The sequence below is a fragment of the Ovis aries genome, chromosome 5 (assembly GCF_016772045.2).
Source record: "Ovis aries strain OAR_USU_Benz2616 breed Rambouillet chromosome 5, ARS-UI_Ramb_v3.0, whole genome shotgun sequence".
Lineage (NCBI taxonomy): Eukaryota > Metazoa > Chordata > Mammalia > Artiodactyla > Bovidae > Ovis > Ovis aries.
Genome location: NC_056058.1, coordinates 1,142,437 through 1,166,267, shown reverse-complemented (window position 1 = coordinate 1,166,267; position 23,831 = coordinate 1,142,437). Strand labels below are relative to the sequence as shown.

The following is a 23,831-nucleotide window of genomic DNA, read 5'->3' as shown; positions in this document are numbered from 1 at the left end:
GGGGGCTAGGATGGGATACTGGTCCTCCCTTGCTCTCGGCTGTCACCTTAAAAACCATGTAAAGGTCCTCCAGTTCTTCGATTGAGAAACCAATGTCCCCAGGTATAGCTCGGACCTAGAAGGAAAGAGATGCAAGACGTATTAATGAATTCCCAAGGTCTTGCTCTTTGAGGGAATCCCCATGTGGCACCAACTACCCTTCTGCTGTTGCCGGCCGGGGGGCCTTTTTGTTCTGAACACCGAGTCCGGGACATGGGGTGAGGGGTGGTGATCTAGAAACTGCCATCTGGATCCCTAGAAAGGCCCTGGCAAAGCTCTTTGGAACATAACTCAGAACTTCCCAGTGATTCCTTCCTATAGAGAGAAGAGGGCAAAATCTGACAGCAGGGTCGGCGGGCTGAGTGGGCAGGGGCTGAGGGGCTGTCACGAGCCAGGGGCAGGGCTTAAAGCCAGGCTGGCGGGCTCAGTCCAGAGTGGGCTCGCGCTTGGCCTTCAGGCATCAAGGCAAAAGAGAAGCTTCCCTGTGACCAATCTGCAACAGAAAACGGTGACCAGCCCTCTCCCCACATCCCCAAGTCTGCACCTCCACTCCTGCATCCCAGTCCCACCCAGGACAGTGCTGGGGGCCCTGCACCCCGCTTCTCAGGGCAGGCTGGGGCGGCTCGGCAGACGCAGTCCACTTAGGCCCCATCCCAACCCCAGCTCCAGCTCGCGCCCTGGGGCCACGAGAGCCCGGGTCCATCCATACCACACTCCTCTTGGCTGTATCCTCCAAGGACTGGATCACTTTAAGCCTCTGTTTAAACCGCATCTGCTCAATGTCCTCTGCCCTCAGGCTGCTGAATTTCTACCAGTCAGAGGTGATTCAGTGAGATCAGGTGGAACCACAAAGCAGAGGCCAGCCACCCACCACGGCCAACTGCACCCACATAGCCCGATGGAGCGGTCAGGCCAAATAGCCCTGGTGAGTGCTGACCTCATATGACACCTTCAGGAGGTCAAAGATGTCCACCTCTTCAGGAGGGTCATCTCCACTGGTCAGCAGGGCATGGAGGTGTGGGATAGGAGGAGACACACTCTGCTTATTGACCACATTATCCAGGTATCTGTAAGGATTGAAGGACAGAAGTCTAGATCCCCTGCAGGTGACAGGATGTCTCACCCACAGCTGAATGACGTGGAGACTTAATCTGCCTAGACTCTCAAAGAGCAAGCATGCCGAGGGCCGGGCATCCTCTAGGAGGGCGAAAGATGGGTCACTGCAGGGAGAGGCATGCCCTGGCGGGTGCCCTGGCAAATCAGGAGTGCCCCCTGGAGGCAATGGGAGAAGGCCTCCCCCCTGGAAGGCTTGAGCGCTTAATTCTGAGAAAGCTAGGCTGGCCACCAGGGTCCCACGAGTGGGGAACCTTCATGACTCCAGACCCTACTACACAAGGAGAAAGTTGTGTCCCAGTTGGAGGGATGACACCCTCCCTCTGTCTGGTGGGTCCCTGGGGATGTGAGGACTCCCTGCTCTGACCAGGGAGAGTCAGAGACCAAAGGAGTGCTCCAGGAGGAGGAGCCCTGCCAAGGAGCACAGTCTCAGGATAGGGCCTGACTCCCGGGGGACCAGCCCAGCCAGGACCTCACACCCTTCCAGACGCTTTGGCCGGGCCTGACACTCAGGAGGGAGAAAGCACTGGGTCCCCCACACCCACTGGCCCTGGCCCTGATCCTGCTCAGGCCCTGCTCTGGGGGAAGGGCCCTGTCTCTGTCTGGTGTGGGAGACGGGCATGGAAACCACTTCCCACTCTGCCCACAGGCTGCCTGTCTTCCGGGCTCAGGACAGAGAGCCGGCATGGCCCACGGCAGAGCAGCCACAGCTCTGCCAGCCTGGGACCCTTGCAGGCTCCCAGTCAGCACCTGGGCCGGCTCAGCACGCAGGTGACGGTGTCCCTGGCAGTCCTGGGGGGCTGGGGGTGCTTCAGGCTGAACAGATACATGCTTATGGGCTGGCAGGACTGTTCAGAGCTCAGGGCCTGGGCCAGAGGGAGAGCTCCAGAAGAGCACCTGCATATGAAGGGCTTGAGGGTCAGGCTGGGGACTTAGCTCCTTTGTCCAGAAAACCACCAGGGCCACAGGGGATCCCCACGTTCCCGGGGAGGAACAGAGTCAGATACTGATTAGGAAGAGCCCTGTGGGATGCTGGTGAGTGAAACTGGTGCAGAGCCAACTGTTACGATGTGGGCACAGGGCCCCGGGCAGGGCTGTCAGGGGCTGGCCCCGAGGCTTTGGGGACCGAGGGAAGGGGCTGGAGCCCAGAGAGAGTCTGTGAGGATGGGGCGTGGGCACCGAGGGAGGCGGCGGCGGCCAGGATGACCTGGGCCGCAGGTGTGCCTAGCTGGAGATCGGCCCATGCAGCTACAGCAGGCCCAGCACGGGCTCCCCGTCCAGCTGCCCTGGAGAAACTGATGCTCCTGAGCCAGGCAAGGTGCACCAGGACAGCTCTGCAGGAGTCACAGACACCCAGCCTTTGGTGGAGATGGGCGGCTCGGCCTAGTCCCACCTGCCTCCCGCCCAGCAAGTGCTCCAGGGCAAGGTGCTCTGGTCCGCCACTGTCTCACCTCTAACTGCTGCTTCTCCTGAGGAATGACTGCTCCAGTGCTGTCCTGTCTTCTCCCAGAAAGGAGCCCCTCTCCTGCCTCTGGAGCGTCCCTAGGTCGACCCCAGGCTGAGCATGTGGTAGGTACAGTCCCAGGACGCTGACTGAGGAGTGCCCAGGACTGGGGAGGGGCTGGTCCTGCGGTCCAGGGGAGCACTGGCCGGCTCCCCAACAAGAGGAGGCAGGCTGGCGCGGTTACCTGCCCAGGACGGTCATGGCCTCGCCTTCGTCGCCACAGCCCAGCAGCTGCTCCACGTTGGCATCCAGGATGGCCAAGGCCACCTGCAGGATCACCTTGATGCCCTCATAGAAGAAGCAGTCAACGATGACCACAGCGCTCTCAAAGGGCATGACACTGAGGAAGAGGGTCAGGAACCAGGAGAGAGAGATGCTGGAAATCACCCCCAGGTCCTGCATCTTTTTGGAGAGCTGGGGCAGGAAGTCTCTTGTGAGCTCCTCAAAGATGCCTTGGTCCACCAGGGCCCCTAGGGAGAAGACAAAGGAGTCTGAATAGCGAGCTCACATTCCTGGCTCAGGCAGGCCCTCATGTGGGACCCTGGGGTCTGAGGTCCAAGAAGCCCCCCTGGTCCCTGGCTAGCTCTGCTTACAACTGAGGGCTGGAAGCGGGCAGGTGGGGTGGAGAAAGGAGGAAAGGAAAAAATCCTATAAGTTTCCTTTCTACTGCTTCCAAACCACTGTGTGAAAAGAAGATTTCTTTCACTTTACTTGGATTTTCTTTTCGGGAAATACTAATTTCTCTCAAGGGTGTCAGAAGGAAACAGTGCCCTGAATAGCTTATGTGTCTCCTGACCTGAAGCTGGGGAACAGAGGCAATTCTGAAGGACCCCAAGGGTGGAAACCTACCAAAACAACACAGGAAGGACATTTTAGATACCAGATTTAATTATATATGCAATTAAATCTATTTACAAGGTCACAGATTCTACCCTTCGTAACAGTCAACATGGGGGTGTATACTATATGCTCTAGTTATGATTCTGGAAATTTTCTACAATAAAAACGTTTAACGAGAGTTAGCTGGATGTAAATGTAGGCCCCAAGCTAACGTCTCTCACTTCCAGCAACTCCTAGGGAATCTGCATCAAGTCTGGGAGGGACGGTTGGGATCTGTGTTTGGCTTTCCATCTTCTAGCTGTGTGAAGATTTTGTGGCTTTCTAACCTATGGAGTGAGAGACATGACTGCCTGTGGCGAGGCTACAAGGCCTCCAGCAGCCCAGCTGTGGGCTGTGCGCTGAGAAGGCCTCCAGGAGCCCAGCTGTGTGCTGTGTGCTGAGAGGGCCTCCAGGAGCCCAGCTGTGTTCTGTGTGCTGAGAGGGCCTCCAGGAGCCCAGCTGTGGGCTGTGCGCTGAGGAAGGCCTCCAGGAGCCCAGCTGTGGGCTGTGCGCTGGGAAGGCCTGCCAACCCCACAGGGAGCAGCCAGCCGGGAGCACTCACCCACCACCCTGGTGTTGTAGTAGTCGGGCAGCATGCGCTCGCAGAGGGCCACCAGCAGCCAGAAGGCTTCCTCCTCGCTGCCATAGAGCAGGAGCACCGAGGTGACGATGTTCATGGCCTGTGGGCACAGAGAGAGCGAGGGCGGCTCACAGAGCTGCCCCTTCCCAACCACCAAGCCTGGAAACGACACACTGTCCCACCCAACTCTAGGCAATTTCCCAAAAGGCAATCTGCAGGAAATCAAGGTGACCAGGTGACAGCTGTACGATATACCTAGTGCCACTGAACGGTGCGCTTCCGGTGACTGTGCGGCAAGCTTTATGTTATGTGTGTAACACACACACACACACACACACACGGAATGACCCAACGCCTTCAGGACCCAGACCAGAAGCACACAGAAGATAGCTTAATAGACAGCATGAGGATGAAGGGAGAGACAAACATGTTTCTAATTTCATCTTTTTCTGGGATCAGGATCTTTCTGGGGGGCCAAGGCACAGTTGCAAGTGTGCGAGGCCGTCACTCAGGGCCAGGACCACATGCAGCTGCCCCTGCTGAGCCCCCGTACCTGGCAGTAGCCGATGGTGGGGTTTCGGAAAGCGTAGGCGGTCAGCACCCGGCGGAGGGCCGCGATCCCGAGCTCATTCTGGAAGGCAGGGTGCTCGGGCATCGAGCGGTGGAGGTCTCGCTCGATCTCCTCTGTGGCCAGGCTGTACTTCCCCATGGACTTCTCCACCAGCTCGGCATAGTAGCCGGGGTGAGTCACCATCTCATTCCAGGCCCCTGTGGAGACACTGCTGACAGCTGGCTCCCTCCTTCTCCCCGCCTGGGACTTTGAGGGCAGGGACAGGGCAGGGTGGAGACGTCGATGACTCCAGAAGGGCAGGGGCCCTTGGGTACCAGGCAGAGCTTCCCTCATGACTGCTCCTGAGAAGAGTCACCCAACCATGTTTCAAATGGCTGACCTGCCCTCCTGAAAGCATTCAAGTGGCCAAGGGTGTGAATGTTGTTAGAGCCTGCCCGTGGAGAGGAGGCGTCAAGAGGCTGGATTTCCTCCCACAGCCGGTGGGAAGGTGTGCCCCGCCTGGCACACACACCTCATCATGGCCGGGAGCCCCATTCCTGCCCTCTAAAGGTGGCAGTCCCTGCCTGCCCACTCAAAGGCCGGCTGGGGTCAGCGGAGCTCCTGCGTGGAGGCGGGGCGTGGGGCTGCGAGGCAGGGCAGCTCACCAGAGAAGAGGAGCCAGAGCTCGCCCCGGAGGCTCTCCGGGATGCCCTTCAGCACCAGCTCCCGCGTTCGCGCCGTCCGGTACATGCACATCCCGCGCCCGAACTCAAAGAAGTGGATATTCCACGACTCCTCTTTCATCTTCTCCTTGGCCTGGGGGAGCAGCAGACAGGGGGTCTGCGGGGCTGACCCAGCGCCACCTCCACCTCTCCTCCGAGGGCTGGGGTGGTGCTGCGCACGGCACCACCCTCAGCGTCCCTGGGCCCCGTGGGCAGTCGGAAGCCCATGGTCAGCGCTGCAGCACCGGTCAGGCAGGGTGTCCCTGGCACTGCGCAGGGTCACCTGAGGGCCACAGATGCCACCCCACCCCCCAGCCAGGCCTGCACGGCCGTGGGGCTCCCAGTCCGGGCTTACCCCCTTGGCGCCCAGGTCCTCCACGGGCGTGTTTCTCTGGAAGAGTCTGAGCAGGCCTTGGGAGGCGGTTGGCGCCTCCTGTGCACGGCCCCCTGGGAGGCCACCGAGGGGCGAGGTCGGGCGGGCGGGCTGTTCCGACAGCTCCTGGGGTGCGGGGGAAGGCTGGGAAACAGAGCAGCAGGGCAGGCCCTGAGCGAGGCTGCAGCCTCACGGCCGGCGGGCATTGCGCCGGGACGGGCAGGAGGCCACGAGGTGGCCCAGCGCTGCCTCCTCTCTGCCCGAACACACACCTGACTGCCCTCGGGCACCCGGGCCAGGCTCTGGGGCCTGTCCCGTCAGACCCTCTCTCCGTGAGCTCAGGGCCAGGAGAGAAGCAGCCCCAGGAGAGTTCTTCTGAACTCTGTGCCCCCACACGGGCCTGATGGGCCACACTCAAGGGTACTCCCTGGGGAGCACCTGCTCCTGCTCCAGTGTCGGGGTGCAGACCCTACCAGCCCCTGGAGACACAGCTGTCCTCGAGCCCCAAGCCCCACGAGGCCCCTGGCCACAGCGACCAGCTCAGGGGGAAGGGTTGGGAGAGAGCCCCAGGGCCCCTCCGGGACACCAGGCTCTCCTTAGCAGTCTGCCACGCCTCTGACAAGGCTGCTGGGGCTCCAGGAGGCGGAGATGCAAGACAGGCCCAGAACCAGGGGTGTGTGTGGGGAGTCCCTGCCCGTGGGCCGTCTCTAACCATCGACAGGTCCCTGGTAGGGCTGTAGGCCCTTCCCCAGGGGGATCCGGCCAAACAGCAAGAGAAATGGATCCCGGGGGGTTCTGGGAATATCCTGGGGGGAACTGGGGCTGGGAGAAAATTGAGGGGCACTGGGGACAACGGTCTAGAAGGAAGCCCTGATGTTCAGGGCTCTCCCCTGGCTTTCTGGAATCGTGGCCCCTAGTCCCACCCAGCAGGGCTAGAGAGTCAGTTCTCAGGCCCCTTCAAGTACAGTGTAGATGACAGCAGACTTCTGTCCCCTGCTTGTGGTCTGGGTTCCACCTGCAGCCCCTGACTTCAAGGTGAGCACACGGTCACAGGCGACGGTCTGTGTGGGGAGCCTGCTCCAGGGCCCAGGGTCAGGTGGGCCTGAGCCAGAGCCCCCACTTCCTGCCCTCCCCTCAGCGCCCTCCCCGGGCACCTGCCGGCAGGAACACCGCTACTGGATGGACACCAGCCACTGGCTCCCCAGAATCCACTTCTGCTGCCGCAGAGGCTCCCCATTTCTGGGGGACACAGCCCATCTCTCTCTACTCTTGGCCCCGCACTTTGTGGAGTCCCTTGAAGCATGGGGTGGTGGCCACAAGCTAATTAGTATTTGCCGCCCCTGGGCTCAGGGGCACTATGTCGGTCACTTTGAGGGGAATGTCAGGACAAGCTAAGAAGGATGCAGAGGGCGGCGCCACCATCCTGGGGTCACACACAACTGGGGACGACAACCTCCTGGCTGAAAGCCACATCTAGTAGAAAGAGCCCAGCTCTGCTGACAGGCAGCTGAGCGTGCGGCCAGGGAGCTCTGCGTGCTTCGGTCAGATCCGGGTTTCCGCCCTTGTGCTCATCAGCTCTGACCCCCCCGGCCATGGTCCATCTGGTATGCAGCAGGGGTACGGATGCTCCCTATACAAGAACCACAGCTGTGACTGCTTTGCAGGGAACATATTCTAAACTCATCAAACTGTACTCTTTCAATATGTACATCAAGCTCACCTCAGTAGAACAGTTTTTAACAAAAAGGAAAAAAGGAAAGAAAATTCTGCTAGGTTCACGTCCATGGGAAGATACCCCGGGGAAGGGAAAGGCTGCCCACTCCAGTATTCTGGTCTAGAGAATCCCATGGACCATGCCCATTGGGTCTCAAGGAGTCAGACACGACTGAGCGGCTTTCACTTTCTTCTTTCCCTCACATCCATGGTCTGTCCCTCTGCCCATGATTGGTGTTTTCAAAATGGACTTTAGATCAACTATAAACACATTTTCAAGACAAACTGTCTGAATCCAGGGGCAAGACCCTAGACTGAAAGCATCCTGATGCAGAGATTTCTGCTTCTGGCCCGAGGATCCCAGCAGAGACAAGGGCACAGATGGACTTTCAGGCCACAGAGCACTGCAGAGAATCAAAAACCTCAGTGCTGAAAAGGAGACTGACTCGAGGATGTGACCTCCGCGATGACCCTCCCCCGTGACAGACAGCCTCCTGGGGTGACGGTGAGCCCAAGCCCACGCATGGGAATCCTGTGTGTTCCTAATCTAGTCTCTGTCTCCTTCCCCTCAGTAACTGTCTTATCCATTCTTCCAGCACCAACCTCACAAACCACCTGCCTTCCTCACTCCTACAGCCAACTATTTATCTGAGCATGCAGAAGCATGAGCAATTTGATGGCCATCCACGGTCACGCCCGCTGGCCCACGCTCCTGCATCTGAGGCTGTGCATGCCAGGCCCAACTCTCCCTCCACTTGAGCCCGAGATCCCACCGCTCTGGCCTCTAGGAGCTTCTTCCGGCATGCGTAGAAGATACCCCCTCGCCACTGGATTCATTACCATCAGTACAGAAATCATGCTGGTGTCCCTACCAGCCCTCCCTGTTCTTCACCTGGATGGTGCTCACACGTTGTGTCCACTTGGTGAAAGCGTGCCAAGCTGTGCCCTTAGGATCCAGGTACTTTAGAGCATATACATCACACTCTGATCACAAAGGCAGTCCCTGAAGGCACCCCTGTGAGTCTCAGCCGGCCTTTCTACAGAGTTTCTGGAAAGAGTTGCCTAAATTCACTGTATCTTTCCCTCTTCCTCTACTTTTTTTTCTTGAGAAAGTGTCAGTAAGTGTGCACTTATGTTCTAACAATCACCTCCATCCTAACGGTGTCTTTATCTAACAGCCTGGGCCCCCTCTTTTTAGACGCTGGACTGCCCCCTTGGGACAGTACTGAAGTTGGCCAGCAGATCTGTCTCTCCCCGCCCCATCCTTTCCCCTGCCGCCGTATAATTTAGTGACAGACTTTTGTTCTTACTTAAAGAAGCAGTCAGTGAGCTTATCCTGCTCTCCACACTGCCTGCTGCCACGCCTGCATCACACTCTGTGCTGTCAGAGCACACAGAATCACACGTGTCTTGTCACCTGTCCCTCGTCTGTGTCTATGCCGCGTATACACACTCAAGGCTCCCACCAGGCCGCCTGCCAAAGCCTCTCCGGTTGTTTCTTGGTTGTCTGAGGTTGTTCACTATTAGACTCATCAACACCTGATGGCTTCCTTGATTTCCTGCATGTTCCTGATGGCCTGTGGTCTTGATACCTAAATGTCAGTTTCCCAGATAGAAAATCCAGGGACCACAGCATTTTTTACTGTATATTTTTAAAATCTTGCTCTATTTGTATTAAAATGTTGCTATGAAAATGTCTGATGCCTCTCTGATTTCCATTCCTTCATAAATGACTTGGTGTTTCTTGACTGACTGTCCAGAAGAATTTTTTTAATTTTTAGAGTCCCACAGTTTTACTAGATAATATCTCAGTGGGTACATATTACATACTACTTCGGACTGATTTTCCAGATGTACAAGGTGCTTTTCTACCAGGCAGGTTTAAGTTTTCTTTTATCTTCAGAAAACTTTTCTTGAATCAGAGATTCTATCGGCTGTTATTTCGTGGCTCTCGTTTCCTTTTTGGGGAGCTATGTCACACAGAAATTGGATCTTCTTGGCTTCAGTTGTTTCTCATATGTCTTGACTGCTGCTGCTGCTGCTGCCGCCGCCAAGTCGTTTCAGTCATGCCCAACTCTGTGCGACCCCATGGACTGCAGCCCACCAGGCTCCCCTGTCCCTGGGATTCTCCAGGCAAGAACACTAGTGGGTTGCCATTTCCCTCTCCAATGCAGGAAACTGAAAAGTGAAAGTGAAGTCACTCAGTCGTGTCCAACTCGTAGCGACCCCGTGGACTGCAGCCCACCAGGCTCCTCCGTCCATGGGATTTGCCAGGCAAAAGCACTGGAGTGGGTTGCCATTGCCTTCTCCGCGTCTCTTGACTCTTTTCTCTCTACTGGACTCTCCGTTTTTCTTTTCTGAATCTTCTGCCTCTGGCGTGCAGCTTATGTTCAGAGCACACTCCCGTATGGGCTGGTTGCCGCTCAAGTGCTCAGCAGCCATCTGTGGCTACTGTACTGACAGCTGCACCTCGATCCCATTCTCAGCACGCGGCCAGAGCAGCTCTGCTACAACACAGACAGACCACGTCCCTCCTCCAGCCCAGACTCTCCACTGGCTCCCACCGCACTCAGAGTCAAGGCTCGGTGCTTGACTGGTGGCCTACGGGCTCCATATGCTCCGGCTTCCCGCTCCCTCTCACATCTCAGGCCTGAGCCCTGTCTGCGCTCCTCTCGGCAGCCCTTTCCCCAGATAATTCCTGGCTGGCCCCTTGCTTCCCTTAATGCCACTCGATCAGAGCCCTCCTGTCCCCTGGCAATCCTGATCCTTTTATCCTGTTTTACTTTTTCCACGGCCCTTACTGCCACCTGACACATTTGATGTTTATTTCCTTACTGACTTGTCTTTCTCACTAGAATATAAGCTCTAAAAGGGCGTGAATTTTGTCTAGTCAGTTCTGTTTCTAGCGCCTAGAAGAGTATCTGACACCTATCAGGAACACAATAAAATGAGTTGGATGAAGAAGGGCGGGTGCCCGGAAGGGGCCATGCAGCCAAGCTTAGTCTGGCTGCTCAGGTCCCGCCATCTGTGGTACTGGCCTTGAAAAGGCAGTCCAACATTCCTGCTCACATCCCTTTCCACCAGGCCAACCTCACTACTCCTCCAAATCACAGGATCAAGCCCAGCCTCCTCTAAGAAACTTTCTTACAGTCTCCAACATGCACTGATTCTGCTGTTCCCTTCCCATCCATTCTTTGTCTACCTAATAGTTTACTGAGCATCGATTAACGGGTGGAAAACTTATGGCTCCAGTGCTACCTGGTGGGAATGTAGGCCCTGCAATGCCAGAGCTCCTGATTCTCCTGGAGCAGCCAGACAGGTGGATTTTTATAGGGGCTCTTCTAGTGTTTCCACAAATCTAGATTGATAATAGCACATACATCTTGTTACACCAAGAAGGAAGGAAGTGATCAAACAAGGTCACGGTCATGTCAAAAGGACTCATGCCACCTGAATAACTGTCCTCTGGTCATAGACAGAATGAGGATAAAAACTGTCCTGAGCTGAAACAAGTCACGTTGCTTAAATATGTAAGTTCATAATTATACTAAAAAGTAAACACAAAAGCTGAACTGGTCACATTTGGAGGACACTAGAAAACTAACTTTTTCACAACTGGTGAATAAAAAAAGGACTTATTCTGCCTTTTCTATATGAACTGTGCCTCAGGGTGACCAAATAGCTGATGAGGGTAACTTTCTCTATACAGAAGTATTCCAGCTAGTAAAAAGAAGAAATGATAGAATTGAGTGCTCCCATCTGCAATCCTAATGAGTCACCTGAGGCATTACTTAGGCAATACTTGTCAATGACCGGCAACAGCAAATAACCAGGTATTGTACACCTCTTGGTAGAAGCACACAGCTCAATCCTGCCTACAAGCGCCTGTTCCCCACCTCACACTAACATAAACAAACTAGAAGTCGAGCTGGATCTTACCACTCAACCACCAACCTACAAGAAATAGGGCACGAAAGAACCTATTAAAGGCTCGCAGGGGAAGCAGTCAGCAAACACCAGGCTGTGAGAAACTCTACAGCAGAAATGACCAGTTCCTTCAATAAAACACTGCAAGAAAAGAGAGCAAGGGAGAGGGAGAAAGAGATGGCAGCAGAAACCTGTAAAGAGATTACAGCAATCAACTGTAACAAATATATGATCTATGTGTACCTCAATTCAAATCTGATCAAACTGTAAAAAATCCATGTGCATCTGGGGAAATGTAAACACAAGTGTGGAAGTCGCTCCGTCGTGTCCGACTCTTTGTGACCCCACAGACTATACAGTCCATGGAATTCTCCAGGCCAGAACACTGGAGTGGGTAGTCTTTCCCTTCTCCAAGTCTTCCCAACCCAGGATTCGAACCCACGTCTCCCATATTGTAGGCGGATTCTTTACCAGCTGAGCCACCAGGGAAACCCATAACACAAGTATTTGATGTCAAAGAATTATTAATGCTGTTGGTGTAGTAAGGAGACTGCAGTCAAAGGTAACCCTGTAAGAAAGACTGAAGGGAGAAATGCCAGGTAAATAGACCCAAACGGGCAGGCCTCAGCCGTGTGGCTCAGTGCAGGATAAGTTCATGAGGGACAGAGATGAAGGGGGCTGGTCCAGGCAGAGACGGCTTCTCATGTGGAGTAAGGCTTGAGGCAGGCAGGCCGACTTGAGGGAGTCTTGGGGTCCAGAGAGGTCTGAGACCCTGGGCCCTGTGTGCATGGCCAGGACCCCTGAGACTGGGGCTGGGTGAGGTTTTCCAGCAGCGCCAAGTGGGGGCCCTCTCCACCCAAGGGCTCTCCTCCTGCCCCTGCCCCCACTCCGCTGCTCTGCGGGGCTCGCTCACCTCTGGGGCTGCATCCACGACACTGGCTTTCCTCTCTGCTTGGCTGCCACCTGACGGCTTGGATGGCATCTTTTGGAGGAAGTCAGAGATCCTCTCAACCAAGAACTCGCGGTCTTTCAGGTTGGCGAACAGAAAGGTCATTTTGCTCTTAGTGCTAATAGACAGAGGGCTGGGCAGGACGCTGGAGCAGTCGGCTTTTTCCACGATGGTCACCTGAGAAGCCGAAAACACCATCTGGGGTCTGCATCTTGGGACAGAGAGCCGTGTGGCTTCGTCGCTCCGCCTGCCTTCAGGGCGCGGGGCGGGGCGGGGCGGGGCGGCAGGGCTCTGCAGGCCTGGGTGCTTCCTGACTCTGCCACTCACTGCTGTGTGCGGCCTGTGCACGTGGGAGCCCCGTTCTCTCCACTGCTGATGGGCGTGAGGGCGTCAGCCTCGGAAGACCAGCCTGAGGGGGATGAGGCGGAGCGTAGAGCCTGGGCCCAGCTGCCCCCTGACCAGCTCCCTCCAGGCTGACAGTCCTGCCCCCGTCCTGAAGCGAGGCAAGAAGTCATTCCCCTCCTCAGCCCTCACTCCCTCAGCACTTCCTGATGCGTGTCATGGGCCCAGTTCTTTTTTAAAAAATTAACTAAGCTTTGGCTGTGCTGGGTCTTTGCTGCTGCTCACAGACTTCCTCTAGCTGTGGCGAGCAGGGGCTACTCTCGCTGCAGAGTGCAGGCTGTTCACTGTGGTCGCTTGTTTTGGCTCACTGGCCCTAGGTGGCGCTAGTGGTAAAGAACCCGCCTGCCACTGTGGGAGACTAAGAGATAGGTGTTCGATTCCTGGGTTGGGAAGACCCCCTGGAAGAGGGCATGGCAACCACCTCCAGAATTCCTGCCTGGAGAATGCCATGGACAGAGGAGCCTGGGAGGCTTCAGTCCACGGGGTCCCACAGATTTGGATGCGACTAAAGTGACTGAGCACAGGGGATGCCTGGGTGTGGCTGGCTCTGAGTGAGGAGCCCCTGGGAAGCCCCCTGGATGGGACGCTGAGGCCAGGGCTGGGTAGGGTTCTCCATCCTGGCCAGCTGTGGCCACATTCCAAGAGCTGCCTGGGTTAGCCAGAGCTCTCTGATGTCAGGAGGTCAGGACCCCTCAGGAGAAGAGGAGCTGGGCTTAAGATGAGTCTGTAGCCAGTCCCCAGACCTCAGGGTCAGGTCGGGACAGTAGCCAGAACAAACCCACAGGCCTAGTGCCAAACGGAGTGTGGGGCCTGGGCCACCCTGGGCCCCTCAGCCTGGAGCTGGGCTCCTTTAAGTCTTTGCCTCTGACTTCCCTTGGGGAAACTGAGGCAGCACAGTACCTCACACCTATTCGCGACTACACCCACAACTTCAGGGCTTTGTACAAAGGCCAGGGAGGTCCCACTGTTATGTTTTAAACAGAATCAGACTACCGTGATTTAGGTTCTAACTTAAGAACCTCACTGTGCTTCAGTAATTAAGCAAACAGTATGCCTTGTTGGGATCTAGCCTTGACCTCCGGGTCTGGGCCTTCTGTCTGGGTGGTGGTGGTGGGGTGCTCCCCCTCACTCTCTACACCCTTCACTGCAGCACAGGACAAATGGCCTTGTTTCCACTAGAGTCACTGTGGAAGCCCAAGAAACTAAAGAAAAAAATCCCTGTGGCGGGCAAGAGCTCACAGGTGAGAGCTGACCCTCCTCCTGAAAGGCTGAGGGCTGACTTCCGATGACTGCCAGAGCCTGCGCCCCAGCCAAGGGGGTGTCAGGAGGGGTCAGTGAGGGGGCTCTGAGAGTGACATGATGCAGGTGGGGCATGGTCAGTGTCCTCCAGGCCCAGCCAGAGCAGGGATATGCCAAAGTCCAGCTGGAAGACCCAAGAAGGCCGGACAAAGGGACACTCACTGCAGGAGGCCATGGGGCTCTGACCCAGCGGGTCCTTTTCAAAGTTTCCTTATGTACCAGTGTGAGCTCTTCTGGCAGGCCAAAGCCTACCCTGTCTTCCCACCAGGTAAGGGTGACCTTTGAGCGGGCATCCAGTGCGCCCTACACCCCATGGGGCCTGGTGGAGGACATGTGCTGAGGGAGGTGCTGAACCGTGTGCCCTCGCTGCTCATGCCACCAAACCCTGAGCGGCTTCCCAGGCTGGGGACCTGGCCGGGCGCCCTGGCAGGTCAGGGGAGAGCTGGCGAGGACGTCAGGCTCACCTCCCGCAGCGGTATGATGAGGTGGCACGCATCCTCCTCCTTGCTGGCGAAGCAGATGTAGTTGCTGGAGATAAACATCTGGCCGGGGATGTGCAGCTTGTTGAACGGGGTCCACAGGGTGCAGCTCGTGTGGCCGTCCAGGCGCTCGTCCCTGGGCAGCCGAAACGTGGCACAGTAGCACTCGTTCTTGGCTCGAGCGTCCAGGTCTCTGGTGGTGGGAAAGGGGGCAGGAGTCAGGGCTGATACACTCGCGAGGGGGCCTCATGTCCTCGGCTTCCACACTGGACTCAGGCTCGTGGGGGTCCTCCTGTGAGCAAGCTGTGCCCAGGGACCTCAGAGTTCAATAGAACATGGACACTGAATGATCCAGGAGGAAAATGCACACGTCTGTATGGTCAGCAGAGGCGCCGTCAACTACCAGCACGTCTGGTGTGCCCAGAAGATGCCTGCACCCACCCTGCTGCTTCTTACTGGGAAGACCCGGCCCCACCCGGAAACCGGGACAGGGCCTTCCGACAGGCAGGTGTGGAGTGAGGACGAAAACGCAGGGTGCTAGCGCTTCCCCAGCAGTGCAGTGGCTACGATTCCGAGCGTCCACTGCAGGGTGGGGGCAGGTTCAATCCCTGGTTGGGGAACTAAGATCCCAAGTGCCGAGTGGCTTGGACCAAAAATCCTCAAAACACATAGACCACAGGGTGCTGTTGCTTAAGAGAAACACACCCTCGCTGGGCCTAGGACAGCGTGAGGCGGGCCCGGCGGGGACCGATCCTTGTGAACATCCCCCGCCCAGCCCCCGGGGAGCGGCCAGCAGCCTGAGCCGGGCCTGGCGGGCGCCCTCGACGGACAGTGCCAGGGCCTGCCCAGTCCCGCCCTGCTTGCTTTCTTCCCAGAGGTTCTGAGAGCCACCCGGTCACTCGCGTGAGGCGAGAGCCGACCCTGGACAGCGTTCTGCCAGACGGTGCAAGAGTCTGGGTGGGAAGGCGGCTGCGCTCCCTGAGCGGGACTCGCGGAGGCCTTCCCGGCTCCCGGGGGGGCGGCGGCCCCGGGCGAGTTACTCGGTCTCGCGGCCCGGCTCCCCGCCTCGGCGGCGGCTTGGAGGACTGCCGCAGCCACCCTCAGCGGCCCCTCCCACGCGGGGTGCCGGGCCGGGCCCGGCGGGCGGCCGACGCACCGCTTCAGCGCCGAGATGTTCCTGTGCGGCCGCGGCGGCGGCCGGGGCGGCGCCTTCTCCTCCAGGAAGCCCTCGCTGTCCAGCAGCTGCCGCACCGCCAGGTTGGCCAGCTGCTCCATGAGCTTGAAGGTCTCCCCGATGTTGAGGAACATGGAGAAGAAGAGCTCCTGGTCCCGCGTGTCCACGCGGATGCTCTCAGGGAAGAGCAGGGTGGCGTTCTTCTCCAGCCGCGTGACGTCCACCCACTGCACCACCAGGCTCACTGGACGCCGGGGGAGGGGGGGACAGACAGGCATGAGGGCGAGCCCGCCGCAGGGCCGGGCGGCCGCCTCCTGACTCCCCCCCTGTGCCCAGCCCGAGCCCGGCTGCGCCGGGCTGACCCGGCTCCCAGTCCCAAGAACCTCCTGGGTTTGCCCACACAATGGCTGAAGGATGGCATGAATGAACAAGCAGAGGTGAGCGAGCTGAGCCCCGGGACCTGAAAAGCCCCAGCTGGGGGGAGTGTCCTGCTCTGGGGGCAAGTCACAACATGGTGTGGCCGGCACAGAGAGGACACTGGCCCTGCCTCCTGAGCAGATGTGATGGCGGGAGAGGCAGGTGAGGTTGGGACAAGCGTGTGCATGGCTGGACGCTGGGCCCGGGAAAGGGAACACAGAGAGCAGCGGAAGCCTTGGGGCCGCTTTCTGGGGGTGACATGGCAGCAGAGGGAGCTGGCAGGGCATCTGCTCTTTGTCCTGAGGCCAGGGCTTCCTGGGCAGAGGGCCCCGCAGCAGGCGGATGCAGGGGCGCACATCCAAGGCCCCATGGAACCTGCAGCCGCTCAGGGATGACAGGGGCGCTGGCATGTTCTGCATGAAAGAGGGGAGGCCCTGTGCAGAAAGTCACCATGTGAAGAGCTGTGCTGGTTGATGCAGACACGACAGAGCCCCCAAGGGCCAGGTGATGTTTGGCTCCCGTCTGGGCGTTCTGCTCATGGGTCACTGTCTTCTGGGGAGACTCTGGTGGTTGTGTAGGGACAGAACATCTGGGGGCTGAGGAGGCCGCGCCCTCAGGAAGTCTGGAAGTCTGGGGAGGAGGTGCACTTTCTAGGGGCGAGGCGGAGGGTGAGTGCAAAGGAGGATGCCAGCACCAGCTGCAGGCTGGGGCAGGGAGGGTGGGGGTGACGCAGGGAGCCCCTGCTGCTCGCACTCACCCTCCTTGCCCAGCAGAAAGGAGTAGAAGCAGAGGTGGTTGACGGTCAGGTAGAGCCAGCCCTGCCGGGGCACACGGCCCTTCCAGTAGCTGCAGGAGTAGTAGTTGACCAGCTTCTCCCCCTCGGGCATCCCAAACTGCCTCCTCATCTTCAGCTCGGCCTCCTTGAACTTCCCAGGGTCCTCGTCTCCCTGGGGCTGCACGTTCTTGTTCTCTTCTGCGATGATGCCCTGGAGGAGGACACGGGGAGTCGGCCAGCGGCACCCAGGACTCTTGGACACTGACCCAGGGCCACAGGCAGGGAGACCCGACAGCTGCTCTGCCACACAGAGCAGGCGAGTTCCCCTAACTCCCCGAGCTTTCTCTCTACTAGCTCAGACCAAAGACTTTCAAATTTACGTTTTAGTTCTTTTAATGTAAAGACCTGAAAAATATAATACATAAACATGGCAAAAAAATGCGAACAGTAGAAAGGGGGTTCAGGGAGAAGGCAGTCTCCATCTCCTCTGCTGCTGCAACCACTTTGCTGATTTTCTCCCAAACAGGCTGGCACTGATGCACCTTTAAGCAAATACACACGTCTGCTCTTTCCCTGCCTTCTTTGCCCAAATGGGATCTTGCTGTGGCACTATTCTATGAAGGGCATTCCTCATGCCAGTGTCCCAAAGGATGTTCTGTATCTGACACTCCCCCCTTCCCCATACCAGGTGGCTGCTGCCTCCAGCCCTTGCTCAAGGTCTTCGGGCCAGCTGCAGGGCCCATCCAGCTCAGGGCGTGTCAGTGTTGTGCCCCACCAACATCTTTAGTGGGCTCACGGTGCCCAGAGATATCCCCCTGGGCCACAGAGCCAAACCTCCTGGGGATACAACAGGTTCTTAGTATATCTGGCTCAAAATGTACACGTAAATCTTCAGGGGGTATGACTACTCGATAAGCTAAAGGAATTCAAGGCAAGTGGTGTGGCCCAGACTGCCGCTTCCATGGAGCCTCCTGGCAGCCTCACATCCCTGCCTCCACGAGTAGGAAAAGCAGCCGGGTGCTGGGGTGAGGACCCAAGAGCAGCACCTCCATTTCAGTACACACAGCACCACTGTGCCTGCAACCCCAGCCTCTCTCTCAAGCTGCCTGTCGACCTCCCCAGAGCACTGCTGTAGAAGCGAGCTCTGCATCTGAGCACCCTCCTCACTAACGAGGCCCCACCTTTGCCTCTGCTGCCCTCCAGCGTGCCTACCAGGAGGCTGGAGAAGGGGCCCCACCAGCCGGATGGTGAGCGCCAGACAGCCTATGGACCGTCACTGGCACCTTGGCCTTCAGGCCCCCTTCCTGGGTCTCAGCGGGTGCCCCCACTCCTTCAGCTGCACCTGGGAGATCCCCAAGCAGGCAGCAAAGGGGCTGACATGCTGCACTGCATTTTCCTCTGCATTCCCACTGGTCTCTGCTGGAGTACTGGTCCCCACCAAAGGAACGAACCGCCCTGCCCCCAGGACTCGGGTTTTGTTTCCTAGCTGACAGAAGTGCACTGTTAATGATCGCTGGGTCGATTCTGAACAACTGATTTAAGTTCTTTAACAGTTTTAGGCATATTCAAGTTTTCTATTTCTTTGTCTCAGTTTCAGTTCTATTCTGTGGCGGATCAGATAACAGCCCCCCTAAGGATGTTCCGCTGGAGAAGAGAATGGCAACCCACTCCAGTATTCCTGCCTGGAGACTCTCCGTGGACAGAGGAGCCTGGTGGGCTGCAGTCCATGGGGCTGCAGAATCGGACATGACTGAGAGACTAACACACTAAAGATGTTACATCCCAATTCCCGGGAGAGTTGAGAGAGAGGTACTAACTGATTAAACCAGTCAGTCAGGACGTCAGTGCTGCCGGCATTAGAAAGAAAGGTAAGGACCAAGAACTGCGAAATGCACGGCTCCTGCTGTTGCTATTTAGTCGCTCAGCCGTGTCCGACTCTTTGCAACCCTCTGGGCTGCAGCCCGCCAGGCTCCTCTGTCCATGGGATTCCCCAGGCAAGAGTCCTGGAGTGGGCTGCCATTCCCGTCTCCAGGGATCTTCCCGACCCAGAGGTTGAGCCTGCGTCTCCTGTATTGGCAGGTGGATTCTTTACTGCTGAGTCAGCCAAGGGAAGCCCTACAAGGTTCCTAAGAGCTGGAAAAGGCAAGGAAGTGGATTCTCCCCTCGAAGCTTCCAAGAATCAGTCTTGCCAATTCCTTGATTTTAGCCTATGAGATTTCATCTCAAGACTTCTGATATGCAGAACTGTAAGATAAGAAACTTGTGCTTACTTAAAATCAGTGTTTTAAGCGTTTGGCTGTCCTGGGCCTTCTTGCTCTGGGGCTTTTCTCCAGCTGCGGGGAGCGGGAGCTACTCTCCGGCTGTGGTGCTTGAGCCTCTCACTAAAGTGGCTCCTCTTGCTGCAGAGCACGAGCTCCAGAGCGCACGGGCGTCAGTAGCTGTGGCTTCCTGGCTCGAGAGCACAGGCTCAATAGTTGCGGCACACAATCCCAGACCAGGGGTCGAACCCGGGGATCCTGCGTCGGCAGGCAGATCTTTACCACTGGAAGCCCTAAGAACTTCTGCTGCTTTAAATCACTAAGTTTATGGTAACTTGGTACAAGAGCAACTGGAAACTAAAACATTATTTTAATAGTGTCCATCTTGTCTTAATTCTTATAATTTATGGGTGTAAAGCTGTTTATGGCATTTTCTTTTTTTTTAACTCTGCTTTTTAAAAATATTTCATTCCCAACATGGCTTGAGGTTTTTCTCTTTCGTCCTGGATCACTTTTGCCACAGGTTTGTTTATATCTTGGATCTGTTTTTTGATCTGTTGTTCTTCTGTATCATTTCTTTATTTTCCAAGAAATTGACTTCTCGCCTTTGTGACAGGCATACCCTAGAGATACTGCTGGTGCGGTTCTGAACCACAGCAGTAAAGCACATATAAACAAGTCACACAATTGTTTTGGTTTCACAGTGCCTATAGAAGTTATGTCTACACTATACTGTAGTCTAGTGAATATGTAATAGTATTATGTCTAAAAAAAACAAGGTACCTATGTTAATCAATAAATACTTTACTGCTAGAAAATGCCAGCTATAATCTGGTGAATAATAGAGTCTCCGGTGAATAGTAAATCTTTCTGGGATCATTGTATTTCCGTCTTTCTAATTTCCTGGTTTCTCTGGAATTCTTCTAATTCACTGGACACTTGGCTCACTAATTCCCACCTTTCTTTTTTATCACATTATTATAAAACATAAAACTGAAGTCTTTACATTTCCTTCTGTGTGCTGCTTTTACTACAGCTCACAAGTTCTGATATACAGTAGTATGTCTATAAAGTCCAGTTCTCTCTCTTTTTTGGCGACACCATGCCTCTTGCAGGATCTTAGTTCTCCAACCAGAGGTTAAACCAGGGTCCCAGCAGTAAAAGTGCTGAGTCCTAACCACTGGCTTGCCAGGGAACTCCCTCAACATTTTCTCTTCCGTAAAACGCAATCTTTAATTAATTACTTATTTTCAGCTGCCCTGCGTTTTCGTTCTGTGTGGGGCAACCCCTCAGTCGTGCTGCGGGGACTGCTCCTTGCAGGGGCTCCTCTTGTTGGGGAGCACAGGCTCTAGGGTGGCTGGGCTCCAGCAGCTGCAGCTTGGAGGCTCCCTGGGCGCACTTTCGGGGTCTGGAGCACAGGCTCAGGGCTGCGGTGCATGGACTCAACTGCTCCGTGGCACGTGGACTGCTCCTGGCCCAGGGATCAGACCCGTGTCTGCTGCACTGGACCCTGCACAGCTGAGTCACGAGGGAAGCCCCCTCACCTCGACATTTCCTAATTTCCATTTTTAATTTGACTCAGCAAGAGCTTTGGTCTATTTTGTTGATGAGTTTGTTTGGGCTTGGCATAAGGGAAACGTTCCATAATGTTGCTGTTATTATTATTATTGGCCAGCTGCTCAGGAGGAGAGTGAAGGCTTGCCTCTGCTCTCTTTGCCTAGTTTCCTGGAGCTAGAAAGGCAACACAGGTCCTATCCTAACTCACCCCAAGGCACACAGAGAACTGCTGAGGAGCTCTCGGTGCTCTCTGCCCAGGTCTAGGAAGCTCTGGCATTATGAAGTCAACAAGGGCTTGCCCAAAGCAAGTCTGTATCATGAACTCTGACCTAGTAAGGGCCCTCTGAGGAATCTAACCCAAGGCAATAAACCACCAGAAAGAAAAAAAGGCAGATACACACACATACATTCTCAGATAAATGCTCATTATGCTAATTATTCCCTAAAGGGGAAACAATCTAAACAGTGCTGTGATAAGTTCTTACACATTCATAATTATTTCGCTCCCTGTAAAATACTCCACTAAGACTGTCACATATGCCTGCTCAAGTCCCCTGAATATAAGGTGCTCAGTACAGTATTCATATAGAAAATAATAAGTACTATGTTAGCGAGTAGGCTCACTCGCGACTAGCAAAGGAAAGAACAGTTGCTTTCCCTCTTAACACGGGACTGGGAGGCACCGTGTCCTGATAGCGCTTCAGGGAACGTCCCGACACATATGTCATTCTGCACAGATGAATACACTCCAGGGTGAATTCCCAGGGACGCAATTGCTGGGTCAGACTATCTGTGCATTTTGAAGTAATGCTAGCTTTATGACAGAAAGATACTTCATATTATCCTGTCATTTCCATCTTCTTCCTCTGTTGGCCAAGGAACTAGACACAGCTGTATGTCTGCGTATTTGCTCTAACACTCTCTAAGGGAATGGGAGCTCCCAGCTACGCTTGGTCAGACTCCGGTGGCTAGCCAGAAGATGCGGCCTGCACACAATGAGCTCAACTGCCCCTTTCAACACCAAGAGAACCGGACTGGACACTTCATTCTGCCTCTGCTTCATGGAGCAAAGGACTATATCATGGTGTCTGAAGTTTACAGAGGATGACACAGGTGAATACTGCTAGCCCAAAGAAGGGAGTCAGAACCAGTATGGAGAGGGAGTCTTACGTGAATCTTGCCCTTGACGAAGGTGGTGATGTCTTCCTCATTGTCAAAGATGGACAGCGTCTGGAGTAAGTTATTTTCCAGCCATTCCCAGTGTTTTGTGATCTCTTTTCGGGAAGAACCTAGGGGTGGTTTGGTGGAATAAAGAAAAGGAAAATCACAAATCACCAGGCCTTAAACATAAACTCAGAGAGAGCTGAAAATGGGTGACCTGATTTGCTATACAAAAAAGATTACTATCTTTCACCTGTCTACTGTTTCCATATATATGTGTGTGTGTGTGTGTGTGTGTATATATAGCAAAAGTCATAAATGGTCCTGATAAAAACACAAAATAAAAAAATTCAAATAGAAAGAGAGTCACAAAAAAAGTAAAGCTTCCATTGCCCTCTAACACCAAGAGCAAGAGTGACTGCGAGTTTCCTGTGTCCCAGAAATAGTTTATACACATGCAGATTTGCTTGCTTACTTTTTTTGAGACAAAAGGACTTAATGTGGTCTTCCACGTGTAGGTGACTAGCCAGACAGTCAGACTTGGTATAAGTGACTGTAGTTCTCCCAAGAATCTAGGCCTCCAGAGACAGCAGCAGGAGCTTCCTGCAGGACTCCAGGTCCCTGGCTGGCTGGTCTCCTGCTGGGCCAGAGGCCCCTCCCTCTCTCTGAGCCAGATGCCCCATCCAGGCCTCTGACTGTTCTTCCTCCTCCCCCGAGTTCACATCCCAGCTGGACCGTCTCTTCCAGGAACCCTTTGTTTCATCCCTGTTTGACTCTTTCAGTTGCTAGCTGGCCCCCAGGGTCTGCCTCACCTAGGAGGGTGGTCCCTGTCCTCCTTAGGAAGAGGGCCCCTCAAGGGCACTGCAGGCCCCGTGGAGATGGAAAAACTCGAGGCAGCCCAGCGCCATCCCAAAGACTGAGGCAGCTGCTTTCTCCGCCTCTGTCAGGGAACTGGGAAAAGGAGCCTCGGGAGAAGCAGAAGGATGAGGCGAGTCTCTTCCCCATCCCTCTGGCACTCCAGTTTTGGGGGCTTTCCATGTGTCTGGCAGGGGGTTTGCACTTAGGAACTCTTTTCTAAATGACTTCACACAAGAATCAGGAAAGGAGTGAAGGCGCTGCTTCCTTTCCAGTGTCCTGGGACAGTCTGCCGACCGCAGGCACTCAGAAGGCCCCGCTGTCTCTGTGGCTGCAGGAAGGCCCACACACTCAGACGGGGGGTGGGCTGTAGCAGAGACGCGAGGTCTGCGTGACTGTGGGCGACAGACCTGATCCCTGGCCACCCCATCCTTTCCTGCCTGGCCACAACTCTTCCACCAGCTGAAGACCCCATCCTGGCTCCGTTCCGGCCAGGCCGAGTTGGTCCCTGTCATCTCCTCTGGCCCATCCTATAAAGTGAAAATAACTGTACCTGTCTCTGAGGTGCTCTAAGAATCAAAAAGATAACTCATAAAAAGTTCTGGAAAAACAGAAATAGTACTTAAAATTTAAAGGGTAAAAGTCCTTTAATGGCAAGCTAAGGAGTCAAGATTCAGTGGGAGGCGTCAGGAGGGGTCTGTCTTTGGAGAGCTGAAGAGCCATGTGGGCAAAAACAGAGCGGCACAGGCAGGTGAGCACAGGGGCCTGGCCGGGCAGGAGCTCCCCAGTGCAGCGCACCCCTCCCCGGGGGCTTCCCACAGGCCCCCAGAGCAACCGCACGCCTCTCTTCCCGCAGAGATGCGGCTCGCACTGCCACTGCCCCCCTCCATGCACTCTCTGCGAAGGAGGACCCTGAGACACAGATGGGCGCCTCGAGGACCCATTTCAGCACGAAGCAGCTCCTCTTGGCCCAGGCACACATCAACTGTCCCGGGCGCCCCCACACAGGCAGCCGCGGGCTCCTGCAAGCGCCCCACTCAGGGTGCCCTGTACCCAATCCCAGCCCCCGTAGCTGCAGTCCAGCTGCGAACCCTCTCATCACCCC

The 23,831-nt window shown here is 55.7% G+C and overlaps 1 protein-coding gene across 5 annotated transcripts in view; it reads right to left on the bottom strand.

Annotated features, from left to right (window-relative positions):
- The window catches only part of TBC1D9B (TBC1 domain family member 9B), a 37,568-nt gene that overhangs the window by 8,630 nt on the left and 5,107 nt on the right, over window positions 1-23,831 (bottom strand). For all 5 annotated transcript variants that reach the window (XM_027969276.3, XM_042250851.2, XM_042250849.2 and 2 more), the window contains exons 3-15: window positions 21,881-21,999; window positions 16,878-17,106; window positions 15,686-15,947; window positions 14,515-14,722; window positions 12,314-12,526; window positions 5,743-5,904; window positions 5,331-5,481; window positions 4,669-4,883; window positions 4,098-4,215; window positions 2,841-3,126; window positions 977-1,106; window positions 749-847; window positions 47-115 (exon numbers count right to left, since the gene is read on the bottom strand). In XM_027969276.3, the coding sequence (XP_027825077.2) occupies window positions 47-115; window positions 749-847; window positions 977-1,106; window positions 2,841-3,126; window positions 4,098-4,215; window positions 4,669-4,883; window positions 5,331-5,481; window positions 5,743-5,904; window positions 12,314-12,526; window positions 14,515-14,722; window positions 15,686-15,947; window positions 16,878-17,106; window positions 21,881-21,999 (2,261 nt within the window). The remainder of the gene's footprint in view (window positions 1-46; window positions 116-748; window positions 848-976; window positions 1,107-2,840; window positions 3,127-4,097; window positions 4,216-4,668; window positions 4,884-5,330; window positions 5,482-5,742; window positions 5,905-12,313; window positions 12,527-14,514; window positions 14,723-15,685; window positions 15,948-16,877; window positions 17,107-21,880; window positions 22,000-23,831) is intronic.